The sequence below is a fragment of the Mauremys reevesii genome, unplaced genomic scaffold (assembly GCF_016161935.1).
Source record: "Mauremys reevesii isolate NIE-2019 unplaced genomic scaffold, ASM1616193v1 Contig22, whole genome shotgun sequence".
NCBI lineage: Eukaryota > Metazoa > Chordata > Testudines > Geoemydidae > Mauremys > Mauremys reevesii.
The window spans coordinates 444,204-471,234 of record NW_024100832.1 but is presented as its reverse complement, the minus strand read 5'-3'; the positions used below and the strand labels follow the sequence as shown (position 1 = coordinate 471,234).

At 49.1% G+C, this 27,031-nt stretch overlaps 2 protein-coding genes across 5 annotated transcripts in view; both read right to left on the bottom strand.

Annotated features, from left to right (window-relative positions):
- Positions 1 to 27,031, bottom strand: part of LOC120393540 (gastrula zinc finger protein XlCGF52.1-like) — a 159,241-nt gene that overhangs the window by 49,936 nt on the left and 82,274 nt on the right. The window lies entirely within an intron of this gene.
- LOC120393539 (zinc finger protein OZF-like) lies at positions 10,572 to 19,090 on the bottom strand. 3 transcript variants are annotated; one of them, XM_039518157.1, is made up of 4 exons: positions 18,967 to 19,090; positions 14,617 to 14,721; positions 13,098 to 13,199; positions 10,572 to 12,063 (listed from the first exon to the last, which is right to left on the bottom strand). In XM_039518157.1, exons 1-4 carry the CDS (start codon positions 19,037 to 19,039, stop codon positions 10,934 to 10,936), a joined length of 1,410 nt encoding a protein of 469 aa, XP_039374091.1. In that variant the 5' UTR covers positions 19,040 to 19,090; the 3' UTR covers positions 10,572 to 10,933. The 3 variants fall into 3 exon arrangements, with proteins under 3 accessions (XP_039374091.1, XP_039374092.1, XP_039374093.1); XM_039518158.1 differs by having other exon boundaries at positions 10,572 to 12,060; XM_039518159.1 differs by lacking the exons at positions 14,617 to 14,721; positions 18,967 to 19,090 and adding an exon at positions 13,955 to 14,085.

The window sequence follows — 27,031 nt, the reverse complement described above, 5'->3', positions numbered from 1 at the left end:
CTGATTGATAGAGGATGGTGGGAGAAGTTCTTAGAGAGGTCACATGACCCACTTACGGACGGCTCACCCCACCCCGCAACTCACCCTGATTGGTCAAATCTCCTCTCAGGGCACTGCTAATGGGACAAAACCCATCCTGATGGGTAGAGGGCAGTGGACGGAATTCTTAGAGGGGTCACATGGCATACTTGCTTCTGGTCATGTGGCTACCTTGACCCCAGAAGTAATATCCTCTGGGGCAGGACTTCTGGTGACAGGAAGGTGGTGTTTAAGGGGTCAAGGGACAGGTTAAGGGGTCAAGGAGCAGGGTTAGGGTTTGATTGATGGTAGGGCCCTTATACTACTAGCCTGCAGTTATATCACTTCAGATTAAAGTGACCATACGTACTGGTTTTTTGGACATTGGTCTGGTTAGTCGTGAGATGTAACCAGTACAGTTTAGGACTACAAAATCAAAAATTATTAATTTATCAAAAGACTGAGTACATCAAATCAATCCTTGATAAACCAGCCTAAATCAATTTTATTAATTTATCCTAGTTTTAGTTTTATTTTACACGACGGTTCTCGTCGTTGGATCTCGGCAATACTCAGCATTCAGCACACGCACTCTCACTATATTGTGGCCGCGGCGACTCTTCGATAATACTCCGGCGCATTACATACAGCCCGACCGTGGGAACTCGATGATGACGTCATCACACAGAGCCCGCCAAAATCGACCAATTCGCTGTTAGCTTCGGACTATAAAAGGCCCTCCGCAGCACAGGACAGGCACCAGTGATCTAGCATCTTCGGACCGTGACACTGGCCCTCAGAGCTCCGCGCTCTCTCGGTTACTCGAGCTTTTCGCTCCGCCGTTTTCACGGCGCACCTCGCTGCTTCGCCAGGACCCGATGACTTCGCCCCCTTGAACCAGGATCGACGCCTTCGCCCCTTTGGACCAGGACCGGCGTCTTCGCCCCCCTCGATCCTGGACCGGTGACTTCGCCCCCTCGAACCAAGACCGACATCCGACGAAGTTTGTAATAATTGTTTATTTTTGGACACCCATGGCGCCAAAACGATGAAAGTGCATCTTCAATGACGAGTTAAAATCGAAATATACATTCATCAAAGCAAGTACTAATAATGACAATAGTGAGGTGGAATGTGTAAAATGCAGAAGTATATTTTCTATTGCAAACAGTGGAAAAACCGACATTGAAAACCACATACAAACAGTCAAACATAAACGGGCTGTGTCTGCAGCAATTGCAAGTACAAGTGTGACATCATATTTTAAGAAAAAACAAATTGAAGATGCTGAAAGAAAACTAGCTGCAGCTGAGGTTTATGGGCGTACCACACAGTAATGCATAATCACTCATTCCGATCAATGGATTGTACCTGCAAACTGATTAAAACATGTTTTGATGCCAGGTTTACATGTTCTAGAACAAAATGCGAGGCAATAGTTACCGATGTGCTGGTGCCTTATGCGAAACAGTTATTGGAAGAGGATTTAGATGCTGCACATTTTATTTCTATTTATTCGGATGCATCAAACCACAAGGAAGTAAAATTGATTCCCATAATAAGAAGATATTTTTCATACCAGTCTGGAATACACGTCAAAATTTTGGAAGTAAGAGATCTGCCAGGCGAAACAGCTGACATAGTTACTGATTATATTTTGGAAGTGTTAAAAAAGTATCGTTTAGATACCAAGGTACTTGGATTTTGTGCTGACAACACCAATACTAACTTTGGAGGTATGCGAAGAAGTGGGAAAAATAACATTTTTACCAAGCTGAAATCAAATTTGGGTGGAAGAGAGCTTGTGGGAATTGGTTGTGCCGCTCATATTTTGAACAATGCTATACAAACTGCAGCCAACTGTACCAATTGATGTGCAAACTTTCATCACCAAGATTTATTTATACTTTTATATATACACAGTGCGCGTTAATGAATTGAAAGAATTTTGTGAATTCGTGGACATCGAATATAAGAAAGTCTTGGGATACAGTGTCACATGATGGTTGGCATTACGACCCGCGATTGAGCGCGTCCTACAAATATATCCTGCCTTAAAATCATATTTTGCCTCAAACGAGAAGAGCCCCACAATTATCACAAATTATTTTGATAATTCAGAGACAGAGTCTTGGCTTTACTTTTTGCATAACGTGTCATCAATGTTCCACAATGCTATTTTGAAAATAGAAGGACAGGAGATTTCTATTATAGAAACTAGCAATATTTACAGTGACTTAAAAACAAAATTAGCTGACAGAAAAGCAAACGTTTTCTTGCTGTTACAGGTGCGGCAAAATTTGAAGCAGCTTGAGGAAGAAGGCATATTAAAACCTGCTATTTTCAAAGAAAAAGTGATAGAATTTTATGACACATGTATTCAATATCTAGAGGAATGGGAAGGACCTATTAAGCATACCGAAAAATTCAATTGGGTTTTGTTAAACACTAAACTCACCCATGACAACATTCAAGTTTGCAGTGATTACATTCTTCAGTATTTTTCTGAAATCAATTTAGTAGAAGATGAACTGTTTGATGAAACCTGCTTTGTCCTGCGCTACATTACAGATGAAAAAATTACTCACTGGAGACAAAATTCTGTACCACTATCGAACAGATGGATTGAAATATTCAAAGCCTTCAGTGAAAATGATGTTTCCTACAAAAATATTGGCAAATTGGTAGAATATTGTCTCTGTTTACCAGGAACCAATGCACCTGCCGAACGTCTTTTTTCTTTGATGAACAATATCTGGTCCAGTGATAAAACTCAAGTACATGTTGAAACTTTGAAATGTTTGCTAATTACTAAATATAATTTTAACCAAACTTGCATGGAATTTTATAAAAACATCCAGGAAAACGAATTATTATTAAAATCAATCCACTCGTCACAAAAATATAAGAAGCAAAATTAGGAATGTAGATTAAGAACTTTTGTACCATTTTTTATTAAAACCATTTTGTTTTACTGCTACACTTGTTTCTTTATTACTTGGATCCCAAAATCCTAAGTATACAATTATGTACTAATCTACCCATATCAAATTTTTTTCCCACAAAATTACTTTAATAATATATAATATAAATATAAGAAGTACATTTTATTGTATTCTTTCACTTAAAGAAAAAAAAAGATAAGCATACTCCGCAATATTTTTTCAACTTATATTCTACGCCAGCGACTATTACTCATGCTGGCTGAGCTATTTTAAATGTCCTGGTTTTAAATTTGAAAAAAATGGTCACCTTAGGCAAACATCACATCCAGTTACAAGCACTGAAGAGAAGGGGCAATCATCTTAACCAAGGGCAAGCTGCGGCTTCACTCCCATTGAGAACAATGGGAGATGGTGGCCATTTTGCATAAGGGCAAAAGTTGTCTCGCTCATGGCAGTGAGCTGAGCGCTCTGCGGGCCTCTCCCCCCATGAAGGTGGGGGAAGCCTCATCACACAAGCCTTGGGAACAATCCTGCATTGATCCTAGGGCCTAACAGGATTCAGGGCTTTTCCCCCATGGGAGTGGTCTGCCTCCTTCCCATGTCACTTCCCTTTCCCACAGGGAGGGAAACGCCCAGCCCCACCTCGCACTGAGAGAGTCGCGGATCAGGGCTCTATCATGACTGCAGCACCTTGGAGCAGGAGCCCGTTGTGCCAAGTGCTGAATAAGCTGAACACAAAGTCAGTCCCTGCTGTGCTGGGCTCAGGCTCCTGCTAGGCCGCTTGCCCTGTCATAGTGTTGGTGTCCCTAGGCCTAAGTAAACCAAAGTTGTGACTCTGGGCCTGAGTGAACCAAAGTTCTTCCATGCTGTAAACTTTAACCAGCCTAAGATGCTAATAAATAGCAAGCACAATGTGTAACAGTCAGCTTTTCTAGCAAACAGCTAGCAGCTGTAGCTTCACTCAAACTAGCAAAAGCGGTAGTGATAGAAAGGGGGAAAGTCTACATACGCCTGGGCCGACAAGGCCAAAGATAAGCATGCGAATGGGAACTTTTCTAACACGCTGAAATGTAATGTTTAAAGTAACTGCTGTTGGGAAAGGAGGGGTGAGGGGGAAAACAAAACAAAAGGCTTACACAGACAGCTTAAGGTATAAATACTGGGACCCCGCCTGCGCACGGGAGTGCAGGATCTGAGAATGCTTTTCTCCCTGGCACCTTATTTGAGCTCAAATAAACTTGGTTTGCTTCTCCACCCTGGTGTGTTAATTAGTGCGACGCACACCGGGCAACGAACCCTGCTGTTGCTCTCCTCGGGCCCTTTGGGCCGGCAACAATAGGGAAGCACATGCTGGGGTTGCCACCTCTGAGACTAAAAACAAAAAACAGACCCATCCTGGCTGATCCTGAGCCCACAACACTGCACAGCTGGCAGTGTGCACTGAGCAGCTGAGCAGAGTCCCAGCAACGATCCTGGGACAACCTGGCCTCCAGCAACGGTGACCAGATGTCCTGATTTTATAGGGACAGTCCCAATTTTGCCCCCCACCCCGTCCCGATTTTTCACACTTGCTGTCTGGTCACCCTACCTCCAGCAGCCCTCTCCTCTCCCCAGCCATATCCTCCAGACGTCTCGCTCATGTATGCTAACTCCTGTCAGTCCACTGCTGCCTTCTCCACAGCTTTGTATGAGCCGAGAAGAAAGGGAGGGGGTATGTGGGCCACATCATTGCTACTAAATATATAACTAACCCAGGAATGTACATGAAACGTAAGCATGGGTGCCCTGCTTTGCTACTGATGTGTAATGTACAGGTGGGAAGTGCCTGATTTTAAGGCCAGAAGGGACTATTAGAACATGTTGTCTCACCTGCATGGCCCAGGCCAGAGAATTTCACCCAGTTACTCCTGTATAGTCTATTCCCGTCTAACGTATTCCCCAGTCCTATGAGCTGATGCACCTGTGCAGGTAGAACTGCTGGACTGGGGCCTTCGATTGTAAACTCCTTGATGCTTGGCTCCCCTTCTGTACTGAACTCAAGCGAGAGCCACCCCGTTTGCTCTCAGCAAATAACAGTAGTGGTTTTAGGAACAAACTTTATTTAAGACTCTTCCCATAGAAAAAAAAAGGCTGAAGGATGTTAATGGTCAGCCTGTGAAATAAACAACGCTCACTGGGTCAGCCAGTCATTTAAAGCTTTTTTACGTTTTCCTTTTATGAAAAGTCAGGCCAAGAGAAACAAACCACAAACATACAGGGGGGAACAGCTCTCATCTGACATACAGTGCCAAATAGATTGTACCTCAAACTTCCCAGGCAACACAAGTCCGTGGCCCAAGAATAGATATAAAGTTACATTAAAAACAAACTGTTAAAAGAACATTTAAGGTTGCAAAGTCAAGCACTGAAGTCAGGAAATGCCAAAATTAAGGTGTTCTGTCTCCTCTATATCCCAGTCAGGCCATTTCTTTCTCCCCTGTTCTAGAAAGTCTGGATGGTTTTTCAAGGGAACAGCAGGAGGCACATCCTGTGCCAAATTTCAAGTCCCTGCTCCAAAGTATGAAGGCAGTAGAGCAGTAGAGCTTCTCAATGAAAAGGTTATACGAATATTTTAACATGGGCAAAACTGTCCTTTCCCCTAATCTCATTCTTGGAGATGGCGGAACTGTCTCATCTGAAACTTTCCCCAGTTGTTCAGCCTGAGGCAAACGACCTGGCATGGAAAATGTCAGGCCCCATGGTTAAAGTCTGGCTAAGCTCCAAGCAACTGAACCCAGAGCCCAATAATGGACAGTGTTAGGCGAACTGTACTATAGGTCAGGGAAGTCTATTTTTTGCCAAGGTCCAAATTTCTTGGTCAAGGTACAGTCAAGGCCCAGACGCCAGAGAAAATAATAAAATAAAATAACAAGTAAATAAAGATTCCGGGCTCCATTCAAAAGCGTCTGGCGATGTGGATTTGGCCCATGGTCCACCTATTGACTGCTACAGGCAGCGCTACCAGCTGCACCTATAACAACAGCCATTTATCTTTACAAAAGACTTAAGATCAAACCCGGGGTCTGTCTAGTCTGGGATGCCGGCTCCAGAAATATCTGGTGCCTGCAGTTTCAGGAGACAATGCAAGAAACCCCCTAGTGGACAATGATAATCTTGTTTCATTTGACTGGATGATTTAGGTTTCTCACATTTCAGGATCCAACGGCAGTAATACTATCCATTTCTGTGTGGATAAAGAAAGTACGAAATAGCTTCAGTCTTCCACCACAGGGGGGTGCAGCAGTATAATTGCAGAGAACGGCGATCATGCAAAAATTAACAGAAAGGACAGAGAAATCATTAGTTCTTACGATCTACAGATTAGCTGGGAATAGCCATTGAAAGAAAGAAATACAATACTCAGTGTAAAACACAAAACAAAAGATACCAAGTGGGGAAATCTCAGGCCCTTGTCCACATGACAAGGACAACTGTGGGTTCTGGAATCATTTCCCAATGTCTCCATCCCACCTGCTCACAACAAATACAGTGGAGTTGTATTCATTCACCAGCTTTTTTCTGGTGTGAGGCCTGAGCTGAAGCAGTGGGCAAGCTTTGCTGATATAAAGCAAAGTCGGCAAAAGTCAGGCTGTGAGCAGACGTCAGGCTCTGCCTGCTCACAAGTTCATAGGATTTGGCAAGAACAGGGCTGATACTGCAGAAACACACACATTCCTAAGAAGTGCTAGGCACAGAGCACTCACGCAAACACCCTCCGATATCAAGTGGTACCAGAACATCCTGATGTCAAGGATGGTACAGACACATTCCCCAAGGAGAACAGGAACACACTGACCCCTCCCAAAGATGAGGTCAGGATGACAGTGAGTAATAGAGAGGTTTTAATTGAACCAACATGTACAAGGTGCTGGGTAATAACTAGCGACGTCAGGGGGCAGTAACTAACAATAACAGAGGGGCTGTACTAACTTGTTTGTATCAGTATAAAGATGGATCTCAGAGGGAGCATCTTTGTCCAGCTGAGGGGGAATAGAAAGTCCTACCGCTCACTGAGCTGTGTTCAGTGTCCCGGCATACGTGTCTTAATATCCTCGTAGAGTCTGACAGGTGCTATTACCATGCTCTGTCGACAATAAACCTGGCCTGGTGCCTTCGTCCCTTAACTGATCTTGTGGTAATTGGGCGGTTTGCTCAAGGTCTGCTGTGCTGGCTGTCTGCACAGGGCTGGGGCAGCACACAGGGAGAAAACATACACGCAGCCAAACATCTAACCACACTGCCACATCCACTACAGATTCCTTCACAGATTCCAAGAACAGAAGGAACCTTTAGATCAGGGATCAGCAACCTTTGGCACACGGCACACCAGGGTAAGCCCCCTGGCGGGCCGGGCAGATTTGTTTACCTGCCGCGTCCGCAGGTTCGACCAATTGCAGCTCCCACTGGCTGCAGTTCTCCACTCCAGGCCAATGGGGGCTGCAGGAAGCGGCACGGGCCGAGGGAGCCTTGTCCTTCATTGGAATGCAGTCCATTGGAGTGGTGGAAGGTCAATGCACAGCGTTTTCCAAGGCTGGGAAAACTGGCAAAGAATTGCCCGTGCATTCCAGGATTGTCTGTGCCTGCAGAATGTGTGTTTTCCAATGCTGGCCTTCCCGTTAATCGGCTGCACACAAGACCAACACCAGAGCATGTAAACAAAAATCAGCAGGAGAGTTGAAATTCTAATGGGACTTTTTGTGTTTTAGGGTGGCTCAGGGATATGATGTAAAAAGTTAAACAAAAGAGTGGGTTTTACACATACGACTGTTTTTGTTGTTAGTAAAGACACTTGACAAAGATAATATATATGTGGGGTAGATTGTGAATCGTTAACAATTAAACATTTACCCGATACAATTTTAATGGTTTGAACGTTTACTTTCTTAATGCAATTTACATCCCTAATATGCTCGAGAGCTCTTTGATTTAAAAACTTTCCATTGGGGCCTGCTGGGTCTCTGAGAATCACAGGGTGTGATCCAGTTACACGTGATGCATCAAACATATTCTGAAGGAGCTTTATGTAAAATCTAGGGTGGGGTAGTCAATTATTTTTTGTCAAAGTCCAAATTTCTTGGGCAAGGTATAGTCAAGGTCCATACTTCAGAGAAAGTAACCAAAACCCAACAACAGCGATAAGTACAGTAGAAACTCAGGGTATGTTTACACTACAAAATTAGGTCAATTTTATAGAAGTTGATTTTTTAGAATTCGATTTTATACAGTCTATTGCGTATGTCCACACTAAGTGCATTAAGTCGGCAGAGTGCGTCCTCACTACCGCGGCTAGCATCGACTTACAGAGGGGTGCACTAGGGGTAGCTATCCCTCAGTTCCCACAGTCTCCGCTGCCCATTGGAATTCTGGGTTAAGCTCCCAATGCCTGATGGGGCAAAAACTTTGTCGTGAATGGTTTTGGGTACATGTCGTCAGGCCTCCCTCCCTCCCTCCTTCCTTCCGTGAAAGCAACGGCAATTGTTTCGTGCCTTTTTTCCGGGGTCCTGTCCGCCAGACCCGCTCAGCCCGCTGCCTGCCTGGATGATCTGAACCCCAGGCAGGCAGCGGGCTGAGTGGAGCCGGCTCAGCCTGCTGCTAGTCTGGGGCTCTGTCCGCTGGCTCCTGCCAGCCGGGGTCCCGCTCAGCCCCACTCAGCTGGCAGACCTCAGTGAGGTCGATCAGGGGTGCCTGGACAGACATGGCTGTCCTCCTCAGAGAGCACCGAATGGGAGTGACTCCAGGTCATTCTCTTCTTTAAGTTTCGTCTGATGGAGATTCAGTCCTGCCTGGAATATCATGCGAGCTGGAGGCTTCTGCCTCAGGCTGCTCTCCCAGCCGGCAGCACCACGCGGTCGCACCTACCCCAGCCTGCCCCTTGCTCCCATGGCTCATGAAGCCTGCACAGTAGTAAGGAGCAGTTCAGCTTGTGCCATGACAAATCAGAAGGAAGGGTCGCACTCTATGGGCCACGTTAAGGTTATTTCAGAGTCCTAGATGGCATTTAGTCCCTATAAAAGGCTTCATGAAAATTTCCCCCCGCCCTGCAACTCATCCCATAGAAAGGAGGGGATTTCAACCCACCTAAGGGCTCGTTCACAAATGGCCGACGGGAGCTGGGAGCAGTTTTGGAAGATATTTGGGTTGGGTTCACAGATTTTAAACATTTAGGGGGAGTTCTCCTACTCGCCTGGGAGCAGGAAGTTGCACTGTGGAAACCCAGATGACCAGAGTGACTGTTCCTTATCCAGACTCTCTCTTCCCCAGCACCAGATCACCCCGAAATGGCACAATTTACATAGTCAATAAGGGCACCATAGACATCTCGCCCCTCGGGCCAAGTTCTGCTCTCACACTAAAGGACGGGGATCTAATGCTAAAGTCAATGGTGGAACTCTGACAGACTTGAACGGGAGCAGCACAGGGCGCCAAGCATGGAGTAACCCCACTGACCGCCGTGACATCGCTCCGCATTTCCACAGGTCAAACCAAGTAGAAACAGGCCCAAGCCAGATGCTGCGCCAGGTCTGCCTCGTTGGCTGCTGTCCAGCCCCACCGAAGACAATAGGGTGGGAGCCGTGTAACAGGGCCTGGTGCCTGTCCCGCCAGCTGCTTTTCTAGAGCAGGGTTCTCACAACCCTCAGAGTGCAGCCACCAACCCTCGCTGGCGGCCGCTCTCACAATTTTCCCTAAAATACTTAATTAACTTTTGGAAAAACAAATCAATATGCACAGACACACGTCCAGATCATTGTCATTTATTTATGTAGGGTTTTTGCAGACTCAATATTAAAAATGCTTTGAGCAGGGGGTTGGACTAGATACCTCCTGAGGTCCCTTCCAACCCTGAGATTCTATGATTCTAATAATGCACAGCTGTCTCTATTCTTTACTGGGCCTAAACAGAATAGAAACACAAGGAGCTCTGCACGTTCTTGTCTTTTTTCTTGTTGTTTCTTTTGCTTTTTCGGTTGTTTTTTAGACTTGCTACAGAGTGAGTCTGTTGTGAGAAGTGCTAACAAACAACATACAAATATCACTTTTCCCAGCAGACTTACTCAGTCCCGGCAAGCCTGGGGACAAATTAAGCCCTGGATGGGGGAGTGGGCATGGAGACAGCGGGGGCCGGTGACGATGGGGCACGGGAGGAAGCAGCGGGGGCCAGGGTGGCGGGGGGTGAGCTCGGGGCCAGCGCCGGCCACCCCATGGCCAGGGAACGAAGCCTGAAGCGCCATGGCTGGAGCCCGCCACTTAAGGGCTGATGCCCAACCCCACTCCCCACAGGAAGGTGAGGAACTCACGGGCTGCCTGCTCCTCCAGCTTGTGTGTCTCCACATGGGGGCAAGGCCCAACCACTGCGCCCGCCCCCACATCCTATCATAGAATCATAGAATCTCAGGGTTGGAATCTCCAGGGCCTGGGCCACAAGAACGTACAGGGGAGTCGCATCTTACGTGGGGGTTAGGTTCTGAAGTCAGCGCGTAAGGCGAAAATCGCGTCTAGTCAAACGCTCATTGAGTGGAATGGTGGGCGGAATCCCCCGCACTACGGGTACAGGATTTAAATTGTTTTGTTTTGCCGAGTGCATATAGTTAAAATCACATAAGTTAAATGTGCCTGTGATGCGACTCCACTGTAACTTACACTTGCTTGAGATGTCGGGGGCGGGGATCAGACCCTGGTGTAAGTGCTGTTGAAACCAATGGGATCTCAGTCCTGGAGATGCTGCCAGACAGCACGTCGGCTGGGATGGCTTGATCTAGCATCCACGGCTAGCCCTTTGCCCTGCTCCCCCTGCACTTAGCACATCCGCTGACACTGGCTCCTGATTTGCACTGGCAGGAAGGGGAGCAGAACGCGGGTCACGGCCCAAGTGACGTGGTTCCATCACCCACCCCGATTTCCGGACCGGCTCACAGCAGCACCCCCATGATGGTTCATTCCTGGCCGGGCTGGGCCCGGCTGGCTGCTGGGAGCCGCTGCCCCAGGTGGGTCCGTTGGTGGGCAAGGAGGTTGGATACATTGCTGAAGCTCTTGCCGCACTGGGCACAGGGGTAAGGGCGCTCGCCCGTGTGCACCCGCTGGTGCTTGGTGAGGTCCTGCTTCTGGCTGAAGCTCTTGTCGCAGTCCGTGCAGGGGTAGGGGCGCTCGCCCGTGTGCACCCGCTGGTGCTTGGTGAGGTCGTGCTTCAGGCTGAAGCTCTTGCCGCAGTAGGTGCAGGGGTAGGGGCGCTCGCCCGTGTGGGTGCGCCAGTGCGTGTACAGATTGGAGACCTGGCTGAAGGCCCGGCCGCAGTCGCTGCAGAGGTAGGGCTTCTCCCCCGTGTGGATGCGCCGGTGCGTCTTGAGCCGCTGGCTCTGCCCGAAGCTCTTGCCGCAGTCGGCACAGACGTAGGGCCGCTCGCCCGTGTGGATGCGCTGGTGGATGGTCAGCTTCTGCTTGTCCTTGAAGCTCTTGTCGCAGTCGGTGCAGGCGAAGGGCCGCTCGCCCGTGTGGATGCGCTGGTGCCGGACCAGCACCTGCTTCAGGGTGAAGCTGCGCCCGCAGAGGTTGCAGGCGAAGGGCCGCTCCCCGGTGTGGATGCGCTGGTGCTTGATGAGGTTGGAGACGTGGCTGAAGCTCTTGCTGCAGTCCGGGCAGGGGTAGGGGCGCTCCCCCGAGTGGGTTCTCTGGTGCTTGGTCAGGTCCCACTTCCTCCGGAAGCCTTTCCCGCACTCCGGGCACTTGTGGGGTTTCTCCTTCTTGGGAACGCTGCTCTCCTGCGCACCGGGAGGGGCCGTGCCATTGGCTCTCGGGGCACACACCGGGCACGGGCTCGGCCCCGCTCCCGTCTCAGGCCCTGAGCGCATATTTGGGGAGTTGCTAGAGCACCGGTCACACCCCCGCGTGGCCCCCAGCTCACTCTCCGGTCTCTGAGACCCACACGAGCTCCGGGAGGTCCCTTGCAGCTCAGGGCTCAGGACAGCTCCCTCTTCTGATCCCCAGAGTAACACCCTGTAGGGCTGCAGGGTCTCAGCCCCGTCGTCCGGATGCTGCTCCTCAGAACTGCTCCTGGCCCTGCCATCTGCTGGGTGGAAAAGAGAGTCCAGAGATTATCCCTCAGGGAGGAGGGAGCACTAATACTCTGGGACCAAGCACCCCCCTTCTCCCAGGAGGCACTGCAGCTCCTGCAGGAAGTGGAGATGGGCCTGCGGATTTCAGCACGGAATAGACAATGGGCCAAAGTCATGCTGGGGTAACTCCATTAACTCCAATGCAGTTACCCCAGCGAGGCGCTGGCTCAGTGTGTTCTCGGGAAAGCGAATTTTCTCTTGTGACTGCCCCAGAGCTCCCAGTGCTGATCTGCCAGCCCCAGGCAATGGGCGTCTCCAGGGCGCAGGCCTCACCCGACAGGCGATTTGTGCCGCGTCTCCCAGCATCCGGTCAGTGCAGCAGCCACCGGGAGAAAGTCACCAACACTGCAAAGCACTGAGGGTCAGAGAGCAGGGAAGAGCCCAGCATGGGCAGACTCAGTGTGGGGGTGACCAGAGGGAGTTTCCCGGGGGCTCTCCGAACAGGCCCACCGGCTCCCAGTCAGGGGATTCAGGGAGAGCAAATCCAGCAAGAGTTTCCACTAATCTTAACCACCTGAGTATTAAAAACAGCCTCCCCTGAGACCCGGCGCGGGGGTGTCTGACCCTGGACGGCAGCGCTGTGACGTTCCATAAGGGACTGAAGGCGTCAGGGCTATAGGGAGGAAACTGGGTGTGTAAGGGGAGGAGATGCAAACACCCACTGACTGGAGGGGCCGGGTTCTGCCCTGGGCGTGCGCCGAGTGGGAACGCCCAGTAGCTGCAGTGAGTGCAATGGAGAGAGTCTGGGTGAACAGCGTGGCAGCAGGGCACTATCCGCTCAGCAGCTGCATGCCCAGATCTCACCGCAATATCCCAGAGAGAGCAGAAGCCGGGTGGGCAAAGGGCTTGGCCTGGGAGGGGACAGAAGGCCGATGGGCACCTCCTGAGACACAACAAATCCTTCGGAGGAAGCCCGGGCGGCAGCTGGGACAGAGTCACTGCTCCCCGCTGTGGAGTCAGCGCGGCTCCCAGGATCACTGCTGCTCACCTCGGCCGATGCTCTCGGGTCTCTCCCCTGCCACGGCGCACTGGAGGATGCTGGCCCATAACCGGCGCTGCTGCTTCCCGGAACCACTCAGGACATCGCCGCCTGACAGGTGGAAAAGAGAATCCAGAAACTGTCTCACAAGCTGCAGCCAAGAGGAAACGGCTCCTAACCACCAGCAGCGGGATGGGGCTAGGCCATCCCCCCAGCTGGCACGCACAGAACCCCCAGCTCCTCGGAGCACAGAGGGGTGGTGGCGTCATTTGGGGAGGGTTGGATTGCAGCAGGGAGGAAGCAGAAACAAGGGGCCAAATCTCCTCTGCTGCACGCAGGTCCCACTGCATTCAAGGCTCCCCCGGGGCTGATGGTACCCCAGGAAGTCTGGTTCCTTGGCCAACCCCTTGCGAGTCCCTAATGGGGACCGGATATGCCGGGAAGGTGGCATCGCCCAGTCACACCCACCTGGGAGGACCCAGCCTACATCTTCCCCCCACAGCAGCCTGCGGCAGCATTCCCATGGAGGGGCCGAGAACAGGACACCGTCGCTGCCCATACAGAGACTCTGCTGAGGATGAAGGCCCAGGAGCACCTACCCTCCCCCCAGCAGGAGGCGGGGGCCAGCGAGCAGGCAGGGGAGAGTCCATGCTGGATGACTGGGATGTAAGATAACCAGACACAGGTCTGCACGGGCCCCCCACCCAGTCAGTGATCTTAAGGTAACGGAGCCCAGGGCCCTTCCCTAATCTCAGCCCCACGTGAACGAGGAACAGAGCCCTCAGCAGCCTGGGACGGGGTCTCTGCCCAGCTCTTCTCTCCAGAGTCCAGGCAGCACCGAGGGAGCTGGGCTGGGTGCTACTCACCTCGGCAGGGACTCTCCGGAGGCTCCCACACCAGGGACTCCTGCTGGGGGCTGACCCACGGCTCACAGCACTGCTCCTCCTCTGCTGGAGGGAACATAACCCAGATGTTACTTCCTAGGCCCGGGAAACACTCAGACCCCCCTGCAGTGGGGCCTGACCGAGGCAGCCCCACATCCTTCCCCCAGCATGTGCGTTTGTACATTGCCCTGTCAGCACAGCGCTGCCTGGCTGCGGCCGTGCGGGAGGATGATCCCGCTTGGGAGGAGCAAACACTGGAAGTGTCCAGCAGGGCGGAAGTGGTGTGGGGGTGAAAGAGCCAGTGCCCGACTAACAGCCCCCTCCCCAGGAGAGACCGAAACAGGAGAGCATGCCAGGTCAGCGGACAATTCTCACGGAAATAATCATGGTCCACAGGGAGCCTGAAAACTGAGGAGCAAGGGGCTTGTGCTGGGGAGGGGAGGCAGGTGGGACAGGCCCAGACATGACACCTGGGCCGGAGGAAGCCGGGGAGAAAGGGAAGCCGGGGCAGCAGCCTGCGACGAGGTCACTGGACTCTGACCCTTACAGCCCCGTCTAACCATATGGTTCTACGATTCCGTGACTCCAGCGCCTCACTGCAGAGCAGGAGCCACGCTGAGGGAGCTGGGATTGCTGAGACTCACCCGGAGAGGGGCTCTCCCACGCCACGGGGCCCTGCGGGGTGTGGACCCACGGCTCTTCCCCACGCTCCAGCCGATACAAGAGGTCAGGCTTGGGGCCCGGGTAACCTGCGAGTGGGAAGAGACCGGGGCGGTCAGGGCTTGGAATATATGAACAGTTTTGTCTTGATTTCAGTGCACAGTTTGCCATCACCTGAACAATTGGTGTAAAACCCCTCAGGAGCGTCCCAGTTCTGAAATGGACAAGGACTAAGAGGGTGGATAGGAACAGACTGAAAGCTGTGGAAACGCCACAGAAGACACAATACGTTTATCACCTTGAAGTGTTCCTTTTAACTGACACCCCGCCAGTGAGACGAAAGGGCTCGTCACACCTCTCTGTGCCCCTACGTGCTGCAGGAGGGTGCGCAGATCCTGCATCTATCGACACCAAACGCCATTTGCTGCAGCGCTGCCCATTCACCTGGCTTGTTTAGAGCTCTCTGAGCAAGCGTCCGCCCGGGGACACTTCGGGAAGTGACAAAGGGCTTGTCTACACTTGAAATGCACCATTGCTGTGCATCAGCGTAGATGCCACCTGCGCCAACAGGTAATCCACCCAGCCGTAATCCATTGGCACAGGTAATCCACCTAGCCGAGACGCAGGCAGCTAGGTCAACGGAAGGATTGTTCCATCAACCTAGCGCTGTCTACACGGGGTTAGATTGGCTTAAGTACATCACTCAGGGGTGTGAATTTTCACACCCCTGAACAACGTAGCTGGGGTCAACCTAACTTTTCAGTGTAGACCAAGCCTTAGTTTGCTGGAATTTACTCCTCCTCCAGATTAAATTACAATGAACTAAAGCCCCTGGACTCCTGAGTGAGACCATCCATATGGGAGTTTAACGTGATTTCATTTATGCTCATTGGCTTCACATCTTTGGTGGATCTGTGACGCTGGCAGACTGGCTGCCAGCTCTTCCGAGGCCCCTGTGCCTCAGTGAACACTGACTAATGCATCCCGGGAAACCAGTCTGACTCACCAGTGTGTTGGTCTTGTTAAAACAGATATTAGAGTGATAAGAATGTGTTTAGACTTTATGAAATGTGCCTAGGATGCTGCATGTATAAATCTCACTTAAAACATTTGTATCCTATGTTATAAGGTAATATTTCAATATTTGCTCTAATGTAGCTATAAAAGTGTTTGCTATGAAGTTGGAAACCCTCCCAGTCAGGAGGGAAGCATTGCCGAGTACGAAATGCTAGTTTACCACAAGAGGTGTCTCTCCCGCCCAACAAAAGCAGCTCTGTGGACAGCAGGCAAACCCATGTGTAACATCAGTGGACAGAAGACTGTTGACTGCTCCCCCCATACCCACGGAGAGGAGACATGCACGTACGCTCGACCCATCAGTGGGAATTCTAGGGAAAGGTAACAAAAATGCCAGACCAGAAAGAACTTTATCTTTATGCTGCTTGGACTCAGAGAGGCAAAGATCCCCAGCTGCTCGGGTTGCGTTAGCCCTAAAGGAGATATCGAGCTTGCTTCTTATAGAAGCTTCTATTTCCTTTTGAACTTCAGACGGTAACTCATTTCTGTGTGTGTCTGTTTACCTGCCTTAACCTTGTAAATAACTATTTATTTCCCCTAGTTAATAAACCTTGAGGTAGTTTATTACAGGAGTGGCTTCAAGTGTTGTCTTTGGACAACTTGACCTTCAGGACTGGGAGTAACCTGAATATTGGTGAGAGTTTTGGTGTAGGGGACGCTCTATCACCAAGCAGCAAAGAGTCCTGTGGCACCTTATAGACTAACAGACGTTTTGGAGCATGAGCTTTCGTGGGTGAATACCCACTTTGTTGGATGCATGACTTGCATCTGACGAAGTGCGTATTCACCCACGAAAGCTCATGCTCCAAAATGTCTGTTAGTCTATATGGTGCCACAGGACTCTTTGCTGCTTTTACAGATCCAGAGTAACACGGCGACCCCTCTGATACTCTATCACAAAGGCAGGCTTGTCTGGATGGCCAGACAGACAGCGTGACCAAGGGGACTGTCGGTGACTCCAGGCCTGAGGCGTTCACACTTGTCACTTGAGGGGTGAAATCTAAGTATTGAACACAAGCAATTGGGGGTTTATGCCACCCACGTTCATGAGCCATTCCAGACAGCCTGACAGGATCCACCTTAGCTGTTCTGACTGTCCCTATGCAGACATGGCCCGCAGGTCCTCACAGCCCTCTCTGGTCTTCAGTAATGTACCTCTGTGCCATCTGCGCACCTTCCTTTCTGGAGCAGTGAACACCCCAGGACCTGCTAGAGAACCTCCCGGCCCCAGCTGTTACCTTCTGTCATGATGGAAATGGACCACAGAATCCCACTCCTGGATTTCCAGCTCCTTGCTGGTTGCTGAGCCATGCCAATACTTTGTCCCCCAGGCTCTGGGAGCTGGCAAGAGCCACTGGGGGTCTGTTGTAAGTCTGGCTCAGGAAGGGCTGGCCCATAATAAGTAGCGTTATTGGTGTGTCTCACAGAACCGGAGTCACTCCTTGGTCTGCGTGCGCACTGACGAGCCTTCGCTGCGTTACAGGTGGGAGAAGCCTTACAGTATGTGACAAAAGGGACAGGGAGCTGCCATGTGAGGATGGTGGAGAAATTCTTGGGGTTAGGGCACAAGGGATACAAAGTGGGGGGCATCTTCTACAGGTCACCACGACGGCACGACGAGAGAAAGAGAAAAAATTCCTGCACCAAGCCCCAGTCCACACACCTCTGTAGCTGTGGGGGATCTGAATTACCCAGATATCTGCTGCGTAATAAATACAGCCAAGCAATCATCCTCAAACAGGTCTTCTGAATAAGGCAGCCTATGATCCTGGCTGTAGAGTTTCCAATCAAACAGGAGAGGCCATCCTGGGTCTGCTTCCTAATTCTAAGGAGGAACTGACTGAATGTAACAGGAAGGCTTGAAACATACCACCATAAAATGCCTGAATTTATCCTAGTCAAACAGATTCACACGGGGCCTTATCCAAAGCCCACTGAAACCAACGAGCATCTTTCCGTTGACTTCAAGGAGCTCTGGGGCAAATCCAGAATGCGGCACTCTTTTGCAGGACGATTCACGGGGTAGAGATGACTCGTGAGAAAGGACTACAGGATTAGAGGGGCAGTGGGAGGAAGTGGGGACATGAGCCAGTGCGCAAGACGACAAGATAATTAAGGCACAACAGAGCACAGCTCCTCTGAAAAGAATAATGTAAGAAAGAAAAAGCGGGCAAAGCTTCCTTCAGGAGGGACTGTTCCCGGTGCAAGGGTCTGTGCTAGAAACAGAGTGAGGAGGTGACTGAACAGAAAATGCACGGTGCAGAGAAAATAAGAGCAGTAAAGAGGCCAAATGAATTAATGCAGATGAAGGGCAATGGTGAAGAGAACAGCTTTTACGAGTGTGTCATGGAAAAAAGCACAAGGGGGAACCATCAGTAAAGAAAACCAAAATGGCCACGGTACTCACTCCTTTTGGAAATCGTTCTTCAAGAAGAAAAATCAAGACATCTGAACAACCTGTAAGGACGGGAGACCCAGTAAAAATAACCATGGATCTAGAACCGGTGAGAAAACACTTGGAAAAGATACACCTATCCAGATCAGCCTGGATGGGTGGGAAGGCACCCTAGGGTACTACGGGAATTAGCTAGCCAATTTACTGGCCATTGCTTGTGAAGAGTCGTGAGCAGATGGACAGGTAACGAGATGGCAGAAAAGCCAGTTTGGTGCCGATTTTCAAAATGTACAGAGACGACACTGAAAATATGGAGGTTATTAATAGCGTAATAGACATCCCTGCATAGGCCAGAATCCTTGACATAACTCAGGCTTCAGCCTATAGCAGCAAATGCTGCTTTTGTGTTTCACACACAGACGTAGGCTGGGTAACTGCAATGGCTACCTAGCTAGGCCTAACCACAAACCTCGCACAGTTGTGAAGTGACTGGCCGGTGAGCGCGCCCTGTTTGTCTTGCCCCTGACAAGCAGCCTATTATCCGGTTTTTTGAAACCTCACCTAGGGAGATGACTGTGACATCTGGAGAGAGAAAACAGCAGCAGCTGTCATAACACCTTGAGTGAGTCACCCGCACGACCTCCGCAGCTTGAGCAGCTGGTCATCCCTGCAAGTGTGAAGCAGAGCTGGGGAACCCACCGTCATGCCAGAGTGTTCATTACACAGACTTTCAATGGTTTTAAATCAGCCGCTTGCTTTGCTGGGGGCGGCTGGGATTCTGAACGCAGATCAAACGTGCTAACGGAAGCCCCAAAACAGAGCCCCCACACGTCTCAGCAAAAGAACGAAAAGAGCTCTTTACCCAAAGAAAGCAGCATTTCATAGTTCTCCGTCATCACCTCCCGGTACAGCTCCTTCTGCCACTCCGCAAACATGTCCCACTCCTCCCGGGAGAAATAGACCGCGACGTCATCAAATACCACTGGCACCTGCAATCACAAGCATTCCACGCTAGCGCTGCCTGCAGCCCCGAGTCCCAGCAAAAGGGCTTTCTAGGGGGGAAATTCACCCCTGTGCAGAAGGCCAGCACAGGAGCCAAGCCCCATGTCAGCCCCAGCTCTGTGAAAAATTCACAGAAATAACCCACAGAAAATCTCTCTCAAGGGGGTTATCCATCCCCGTGTCACTCAGCCAGACTGGGGGATCACAGTGGGCCCTTCTGGACTTGGAGTCTATGAAAAAAACATGCAACATCAGCACCAAATGCAGCCTGGAGCAAGTAGGTTCAACCCACAGTGGTGATGTAAATGGTAGCATGAGAGGCTAATAGAATGGGTGTCCTGGTCTAGCCCGGGCTAGCTGCCCGTCAGGTGTGCAGGATGAGGGTAATGCACCTGCCAAACTGGCCGAAGAGGAATTATTCTTGTTCAGCCTTTGTCCATAGCTATCCGTGTGCATGGCAGCACCCACCCCTATGGAAACCCTGGGCTGGGGCACGGCAGCTGCAGTAAATTCGAGCAGCCCGATTCTGTGCTTTACCGGCTCCTATATCACTTTTGTACAGGTGTAAATACTGAGAAACTGCACTGAAGCCAATGACGTTACACAGGTGTAACCTATATCACAAGCTGGCCGATGAGCAGTTCCTGGTCCCACTGAAATCGGTGGCAAAATCGCCAAGTGGTTGCAGGAATTGGCCGGAAGTCCCCAGAGCGTTTACCAGAGCCAGGGTGCAAAAGGAAAACGTCACTAACGTGAGTGATAAATGAAGTACACACAGGGCGGGGGGAGGGAGGATGCTGAATGGATGCTCTGCACCACTACAGCCCAGGGTCCCTGCAGTCAGCCCGAAACAATGGGTGAAATCCGGATTCTACTGAAGACAAGGGAGGTTTTGCACTGACTTCAGTGGGGCCAGGCTTTCACAAGGCAGCTCTAAGATAGGCGTGAGCTATCCCGGCTCACTGCAGTGTGGTCATCAGGAAGCCGGTCTGGGGACTATTTAAATATCCACATTGTTCACAGCACTGAAACCTGCTCAACAGCCCACCCTTATCAGGTAACTGCCTGGCTCACGCTGCTCACCCAGACAGAGAAACATGGGCTTGTGCTTGTCTCTGCTTTTATAATGAAGCATAACACAGACCTGTTCACACTGGGGTTGTATTTGGGGCTTGTCTGCCCTGGGTCTCCTGGAATGCTCTGTGGCTGACTGGAGAGCTAGGGGGCTACTTATTGAAAGTGCTAAAGAACGTGCCCATTGCATGCTCTGGGCACATGAACAAAAGCAATAAAAACTGCATCACAATTTACAAGTAGGACCCAATGGCCCAATAACAAAGACCCTGCTAAGCCCCACAACCTCTCACAGCGCCCCTCATCCACCATGCAACATTCCCTCCTCCCTGGAGACCTGGCACATGGCCCCGGCTGCTGAGTGCACGGAGCGCCACGCACCGCAGAGCCATGTTCCCAGGCCATACTGTCTGCACATGGCCCCGGCTGCTGAGTGCACAGAGCACCACACACCGCAGAGCCCTGTTCCCAGGCCATACTGTCTGCACATGGCCCCGGCTGCTGAGTGCACGGAGCGCCACGCACCGCAGAGCCATGTTCCCAGGCCATACTGTCTGCACATGGCCCCGGCTGCTGAGTGCACGGAGCGCCACACACCGCAGAGCCCTGTTCCCAGGCCATACTGTCTGCACATGGCCCCGGCTGCTGAGTGCACGGAGCGCCACACACTGCAGAGCCATGTTCCCAGGCCATACTGTCTGCACATGGCCCTGGCTGCTGAGTGCACGGAGCGCCACACACCGCAGAGCCATGTTCCCAGGCCATATTGTTGGTGCCATTAGGCATATCCCTAGATAACTCAGGAGGGTAGAAAAACCACAGTATTAATGAAGCTTTTCTGTACCAGGCCTGAATGGACCAAAGTTATTTTATGCTTGTCCAAAGTGCTTCCATATTAAACTCTGATTGAACTCCCAGGCTAGTATTGAGAATGGAATGTGTAACAGCTTCTTATCAGTGTAAGACACCAGAAGATAGGGCCCCTTTTTACTACTTGTGTTTAGTTTAGAAAGAGGGGAGGGGAGACAAGGTAATAAATTCAGAAGTAAACCAAGGTAACAGCCTTGAAAAGTTACGAGATGAATTGTCTGCTGTCAAGGATGATTTAATTGTTAACTATACACTGTATGTACTATATAGTAGGGGGGAGGAGACTAGTGGGGGGTAATGAGGATGCCTTGTTGAAGTCATGTATAAGAAGACACACACAGCTTGTATCTGTGTGCAGGATTTGAGATTGTAATATCTCCCTGGCACCTTACTTGGGCTCAAATAAACTTTTTCTGCATTCTCCACCCTGGTGTAATAATTAGTGCGACGCACACCGGGCAACGAACCACTGTTTGCTGCCTCAGGCCTTTTGGGCCGGCAACAGTCTTGGCGTCCCTGGGTGGGCTCGAGGCAAAATTGTGCCTTGCCCGGACTCCTCCAATGGCCGGTGGACGACAGTCACAGCCGATGCCAGCGCGCACCGGTGCTTTTACCGGGGGCCTCGGCAGGGACGTGTCAGACCGACCTTGGAAGGTACAACGGTGCAACGCACTCAGATAGTGGAGAAGCAGCTGCGGGCGACGGTGAGGAACCGGTCCTGTGGAAAAGGTAGGAACAGTTCAGTGCTGTTAACCTTTTGTTTGCCTGTTAAGACCTGGGGACGCCCAGTGTCTTCCCATAGGTATGGGGCAGGGATAGAGTACAGGCAGGGCACGGTGTATGCCCCCAGAATGCATTCTAGCAAATTGGAAAGTGTTTGGTTTGGATCCAATGATTAAGGGTAAACTAAAAAGGTTCTGTACAGTTGACTGGCCTCAATATCAACTAGAGAGCCAGGAAAGGTGGCCACCAGAAGGATCACTTAATTACAACATGATCCTTCAATTACTTTTGTTTTGTTAGCGAATGGGTAGCTTTTGAAACTGTTTGTATAAAGAGCTCTTGTAAAAATCCCCCATCATATGCCCCAGAGCTGCACTGGGAGGAGGATTGTCCGTGGGAATAATGGTCTTGGTGTGTGTGTGTGTGTGTGTGTGTTTACCAGTGTGAGTGTCTGTTACTGGAAGACGCCCAGATTAACCTGTGAAGCAAATGCTAATGATCAGGAGTAGTCTAACGCAAGCCCAGTAACTAGTGGATCTTTAGGAGATCCGACCCACGGTGGGCTGACTCAGCCTGGCATCGTCCGGCGAGGAAGCTGCCTGGGTCTAGGAATGTGTGAACCCATCTTCCCTCCCCCCCCTTCCTTTCCGTGTGGGCTACTGACAGTCTGATCATCTCTCTGAATGCAATTAGAGTAAGCGGCTCCTCTCCCAGAGACTAGCCGACGCTCTTTGCTGAAAGGAGATGTAGAAGAGTCAGTCATCCTCGTTAATCTCTCCTGTGTGAGTGTCCTGTAGGGAGAGATTCTTAGTTTATGAGCCGCTAGCGCGGACAGGGCCCCCTTTCTGTGTGTGTAAGTGGAAAATGGGGGAAGGGACAGTCTAAACATTCCACCTCACCCCCTAAGGGTACCCCAGCATAGTACATGTACGTACATTATGGTCCTGAAACCTGCAGGTATTTAGAGAATTGGAATCTTTACACGCGTGAAAATCCATCTAAACAATGTCCATTAGAAGGTATCTTCAATCTAGATAAGATCATATATCTCAGAGGAGCTTTTAATTACCAAAGGAAAAGCCTCTGACACAGTGTGAGCAATTCGTCTAGGAATGGGTTAATTTGAAACTCAGCTAAGCCCAGAGATAAAGAGAGCTGCTCTGTGTATTAGGTCAGACTATGTTAAGTACAAAGAAAAACTGCTTTTAGCCCCAGCTGGCTGTGGGAAAATATAGACAGAGGTAAATTAAAGGTAATATAAGTTACAGAACTGAGATTGCATTTGCAAAGCTTAACTGTTCAGTGAGATTTAACAGTCTTTGCAATCCCAGAGCTGGTATGGCTTGGTGACCTGAACTGGAATCTCTGAAAGAGACACTGCAGGAGATTCCAGGGTGTAAAAGAACAGCTCTCCCAAGAGTGGAAGCATGTTGGAAATACTGGACAAGCTGTATACAGAATAATCTCCCGTCCACCTATTCCCCTTCTCTGAATGTTATATACAGACGTGGTCAGTCTGGATATGTGTGAGTATTAAAGTGGCTTAAGGCTTGGGGAAGCTTTGGGGTTTGGTTATATGGTGTGTTTTATCCTTCCCCCAACGTCCTGCAGTAGATAAATTGGTAACAGATTTGTCACAGTTTGGTGAGTAATTGAGAATGGGGGAGCCCTATAGAATTTACACCATCTATTTGTTTTACCTTTGTTATGTTGTGTTTCTTTTGTTTGGAACTGTTGGTGTTATATGTTGAGGATTGCATGATTAAAGGTGAGCCTACTCTCAGCTGCAGTAAGTCTGAGAACTGGAAAGGGGTTCTACCCCCAGTTGCAGCAGGACTGGGCAATAGAGTAGTTGGAGAAAAAGAACAAATATGTACTTGATAACTAGAATTGAGCAATTAAGAGCATAGATCATGACCCAGACAGCAACTCAAACCTGCACCCAGGGCAAGTTGCAGGCTTTGAGATAGGATTTCCAGTTAGAAAAGGAAGCCCTGGTTAAGCAAGTACCAGTCCTTCAGGGACTTGCCAAAATTTAACTATTTGTGCTCAGCATACACCGTAATAGCAGTGTGTTTGCTACAAGGGGAAATTAAATAATTAAACACCAGTGGGCCATGTGTTTTGCCCAGGTGGCAAGCCTCACAAGGGAAGACTTAGGTAGTCTTGTGAGTTAAAATGTTTTAGGGAAAAAGACCAGAAGGGTGGGGGCTAGTTGAGAAGCCAACCTCCCCTTAGTTAAAACTGGCAGTGGAGCAAATTGGTGTCTAGGGAAAGAACGGTTCAGCTAGAAAAGAAGGATCGGGCCCAGGCAGGCAGGCAACAGACGGAGAGATTGGAAAACGGGTTGGAAACTTTTGAGGGTCTAGTGGAAGAAAGGAGTACATAGGTATAAACATGGGGATTTCAAATACCCAGGAGGATACTTGTAATAGTGATTTAAGTTGAGAAAAGTGGTTGTTGGAGAAAACAAGTGAGTGATTTTAAGGCAGTGTGAAAAGTTAACTCCATAGTTGCTGGAGGGAACAGCAGTTGAACTTTGTAAAAATGCTAAAGAGAAAAATTCTTGGTGTCTTTGAAATGTTTGTAAATAAATTCAGGCAAAGAAATTATTAGATTGCAATCATTTGGTTATGACCCATTTAGTTGAATTATCTAAAAAATGTATATAGTGCTATGTAATTGAAATCTTATTAGGTTCTAAAGGCACTATAAGTGATGATGTTTTCTTTCAGTGTTTAAAAGCAGGAGTTAAAAGTAAAGAGCAAGTCAGGAAGCATCTGTATTGATGCAAGTTATCTAACTGATAAAGTAGAAGTCACTGAGACCTAAGCTGCCTATGAAACATATATATGAAAATATGGGGTAATTCCCCTGTTTTGCCTGAAATCAACTAAGGTACTTGTATATTTTCAGTGATGATTGATTGCCCAGAAAGGGTAGACTTCTGTTTTTGTCTTTCAGATAATCAGAGAAAACTGATGCTAGCTGAACAGCATTCAACATACCATGCCTTTGATGGCACAGTAAAAATTATGTTTTGTGTTTTATGTTCTGTCTTGTGGTGTCTGTCTAGTGGCCAAAATTGTTTTGTTTATGGGATAGTCTGGATTGGAATACAGATACTTGTTTTGTTCAACTTGGAATACAAAGTGCTTGGATAAATTGGGAAAAATGTGATATACTAAAGTCTAATACATCTCCTTAAGTAAGAGAAAGAGAAACTTTATTGGCCAAATCTTTTAATTGAAAATTGTTAGTAAAACTTGCATACTAATAGTTTTTGGAAGCAAGGACATGGAAAGTTAACCCACTCCCCATATTGTATTTGGATCCTTCTGGCTATCTCAGATTTCTAGCCAGAGGGCTGGGGATGGTGGGAAACTATTGGACTAGAGGCTCTATGAAATAAACTCGTCAAAGTGGGTGTGCTTGTCCTAACTTGTTGTCCCAAAGCTCTGGAAAAAGTTATTTTAGTAAAAGGATAGATGTGACAAACTTTAAATAATAAGACTAATGTACTGTATAAAGGCAATGTATATGTGTTCATTGTTAGAAAAAGATGTATAAGTGAAGGCTAAGTTTCCTTTGTAGGTTAAAGGAAGCCAAACAGGACAAAGGAAGAAGAACGAGTTAACTGAGGAAAAATAGCTAACATGCTGAGTTTAAAGATAGGGCATTAGCCCCATTTCAGGACACTGCTCTCAGCTAAGACTTAGCTAACAACCAAGACAGGGGGGGCTTAAATGTGCCCACACAGCTGTAGAGTCTGCAAATCGCTGACAGGCACTAATGAAATGTGTTAGGTTTCTTTTTTTCACAGGTAAAGACGCACTACACAAAGACCCTAGGAGGCCTGCCACTTCTTGGAACCAGGAAACTGGATTAATGTAAAGCTCCACCAGCGAAAGACTGCTTTGGCTCTATGCTGGAAAGACCCTTATTAAGTCCTGGTGACCACCAACAGCGTTGTGCAGTGTCAGAATCCAGAATTTCCTGACCAAAAAGGACATTAAGGACTGACCCTGGTGTAGAAACCAAGAATTATACACTGGCAGGAAGAAATTTGTGGGACCCCTGTTTGAGACTGTGGTATTGATTAGATTTTGGGGTTTATTCTACAGGCTGTACCCTGTGTTTTGGATAAATCCTCCAGCATGTATTGCTCACAAGGGGCTGCCATTAGATTAGTACAACAGAGAGCCTAGGTTGTTTCCTCTGCAAGAAGAGGGAATTGACCAGATCTCTGTGGACTCAGGCCAATAATGCAGCGGCCATTTGAAATATTCTTACAAGCTGGGAACATGATAAGAAATTGGGCCACCTAGAAAAAGGCCACTAGCCTTATTTTTAAAGCTCAGCTATCCCAAGTACAGGCTGGAGTTGGTGGGTTACATGTCATTTCCACCCTTAGTTCTATGACCCAGAAGTTGCTGACAGAGATGGTATTGAGAATCACTGAGACTGGGAAGGTATTGCAGTGGGATCTGGTATGTTTAGATGGATCTTGAGCACCAGACTTGGCCCACTGCCCTTACAGACTATCAGGAACCATCTGATCTGTGGTCAGGGGGATGACATACTTGGACACTTTCTGGATGGAAGTATGGACATTCACAGTGCTCCTTCCAGGCATGTGGACCGGTTAGGGTGGGTGTGGGCTTCCACATACCGAATCCTACCGGGTCCATAGGGAGGATGAATGTGGAACTGAATACCCCAGCTCCCTAGAGTTTAATTGTTTTTTGTCTTCAAAGTATGAGAAAACTCAGCCAAATGTTTGTTGAGTATTCTCAAAGGGGGGGATTGTTGGTGCCATTAGGCATATCCCTAGATAACTCAGGAGGGTAGAAAAACCACAGTATTAATGAAGCTTTTCTGTACCAGGCCTGAATGGACCAAAGTTATTTTATGCTTGTCCAAAGTGCTTCCATATTAAACTCTGATTGAACTCCCAGGCTAGTATTGAGAATGGAATGTGTAACAGCTTCTTATCAGTGTAAGACACCAGAAGATAGGGCCCCTTTTTACTACTTGTGTTTAGTTTAGAAAGAGGGGAGGGGAGACAAGGTAATAAATTCAGAAGTAAACCAAGGTAACAGCCTTGAAAAGTTACGAGATGAATTGTCTGCTGTCAAGGATGATTTAATTGTTAACTATACACTGTATGTACTATATAGTAGGGGGGAGGAGACTAGTGGGGGGTAATGAGGATGCCTTGTTGAAGTCATGTATAAGAAGACACACACAGCTTGTAT

What these genes read in the sequence shown, in the direction of transcription:
- LOC120393539 (XM_039518157.1), bottom strand. Translation starts at nt 19,039, where the DNA reads ATGTTTGCGGAGTGGCAGAAGGAGCTGTACCGGGAGGTGATGACGGAG. An exon ending in GTGGGAGAGCCCCTCTCCGG is followed by an intron (nt 13,200 to 14,616) that starts GTGAGTCTCAGC and finishes TCCACCTGTCAG; the next exon opens with GCGGCGATGTCCTGAGTGGT. An exon ending in ACCCGAGAGCATCGGCCGAG is followed by an intron (nt 12,064 to 13,097) that starts GTGAGCAGCAGT and finishes TTTTCCACCCAG; the next exon opens with CAGATGGCAGGGCCAGGAGC.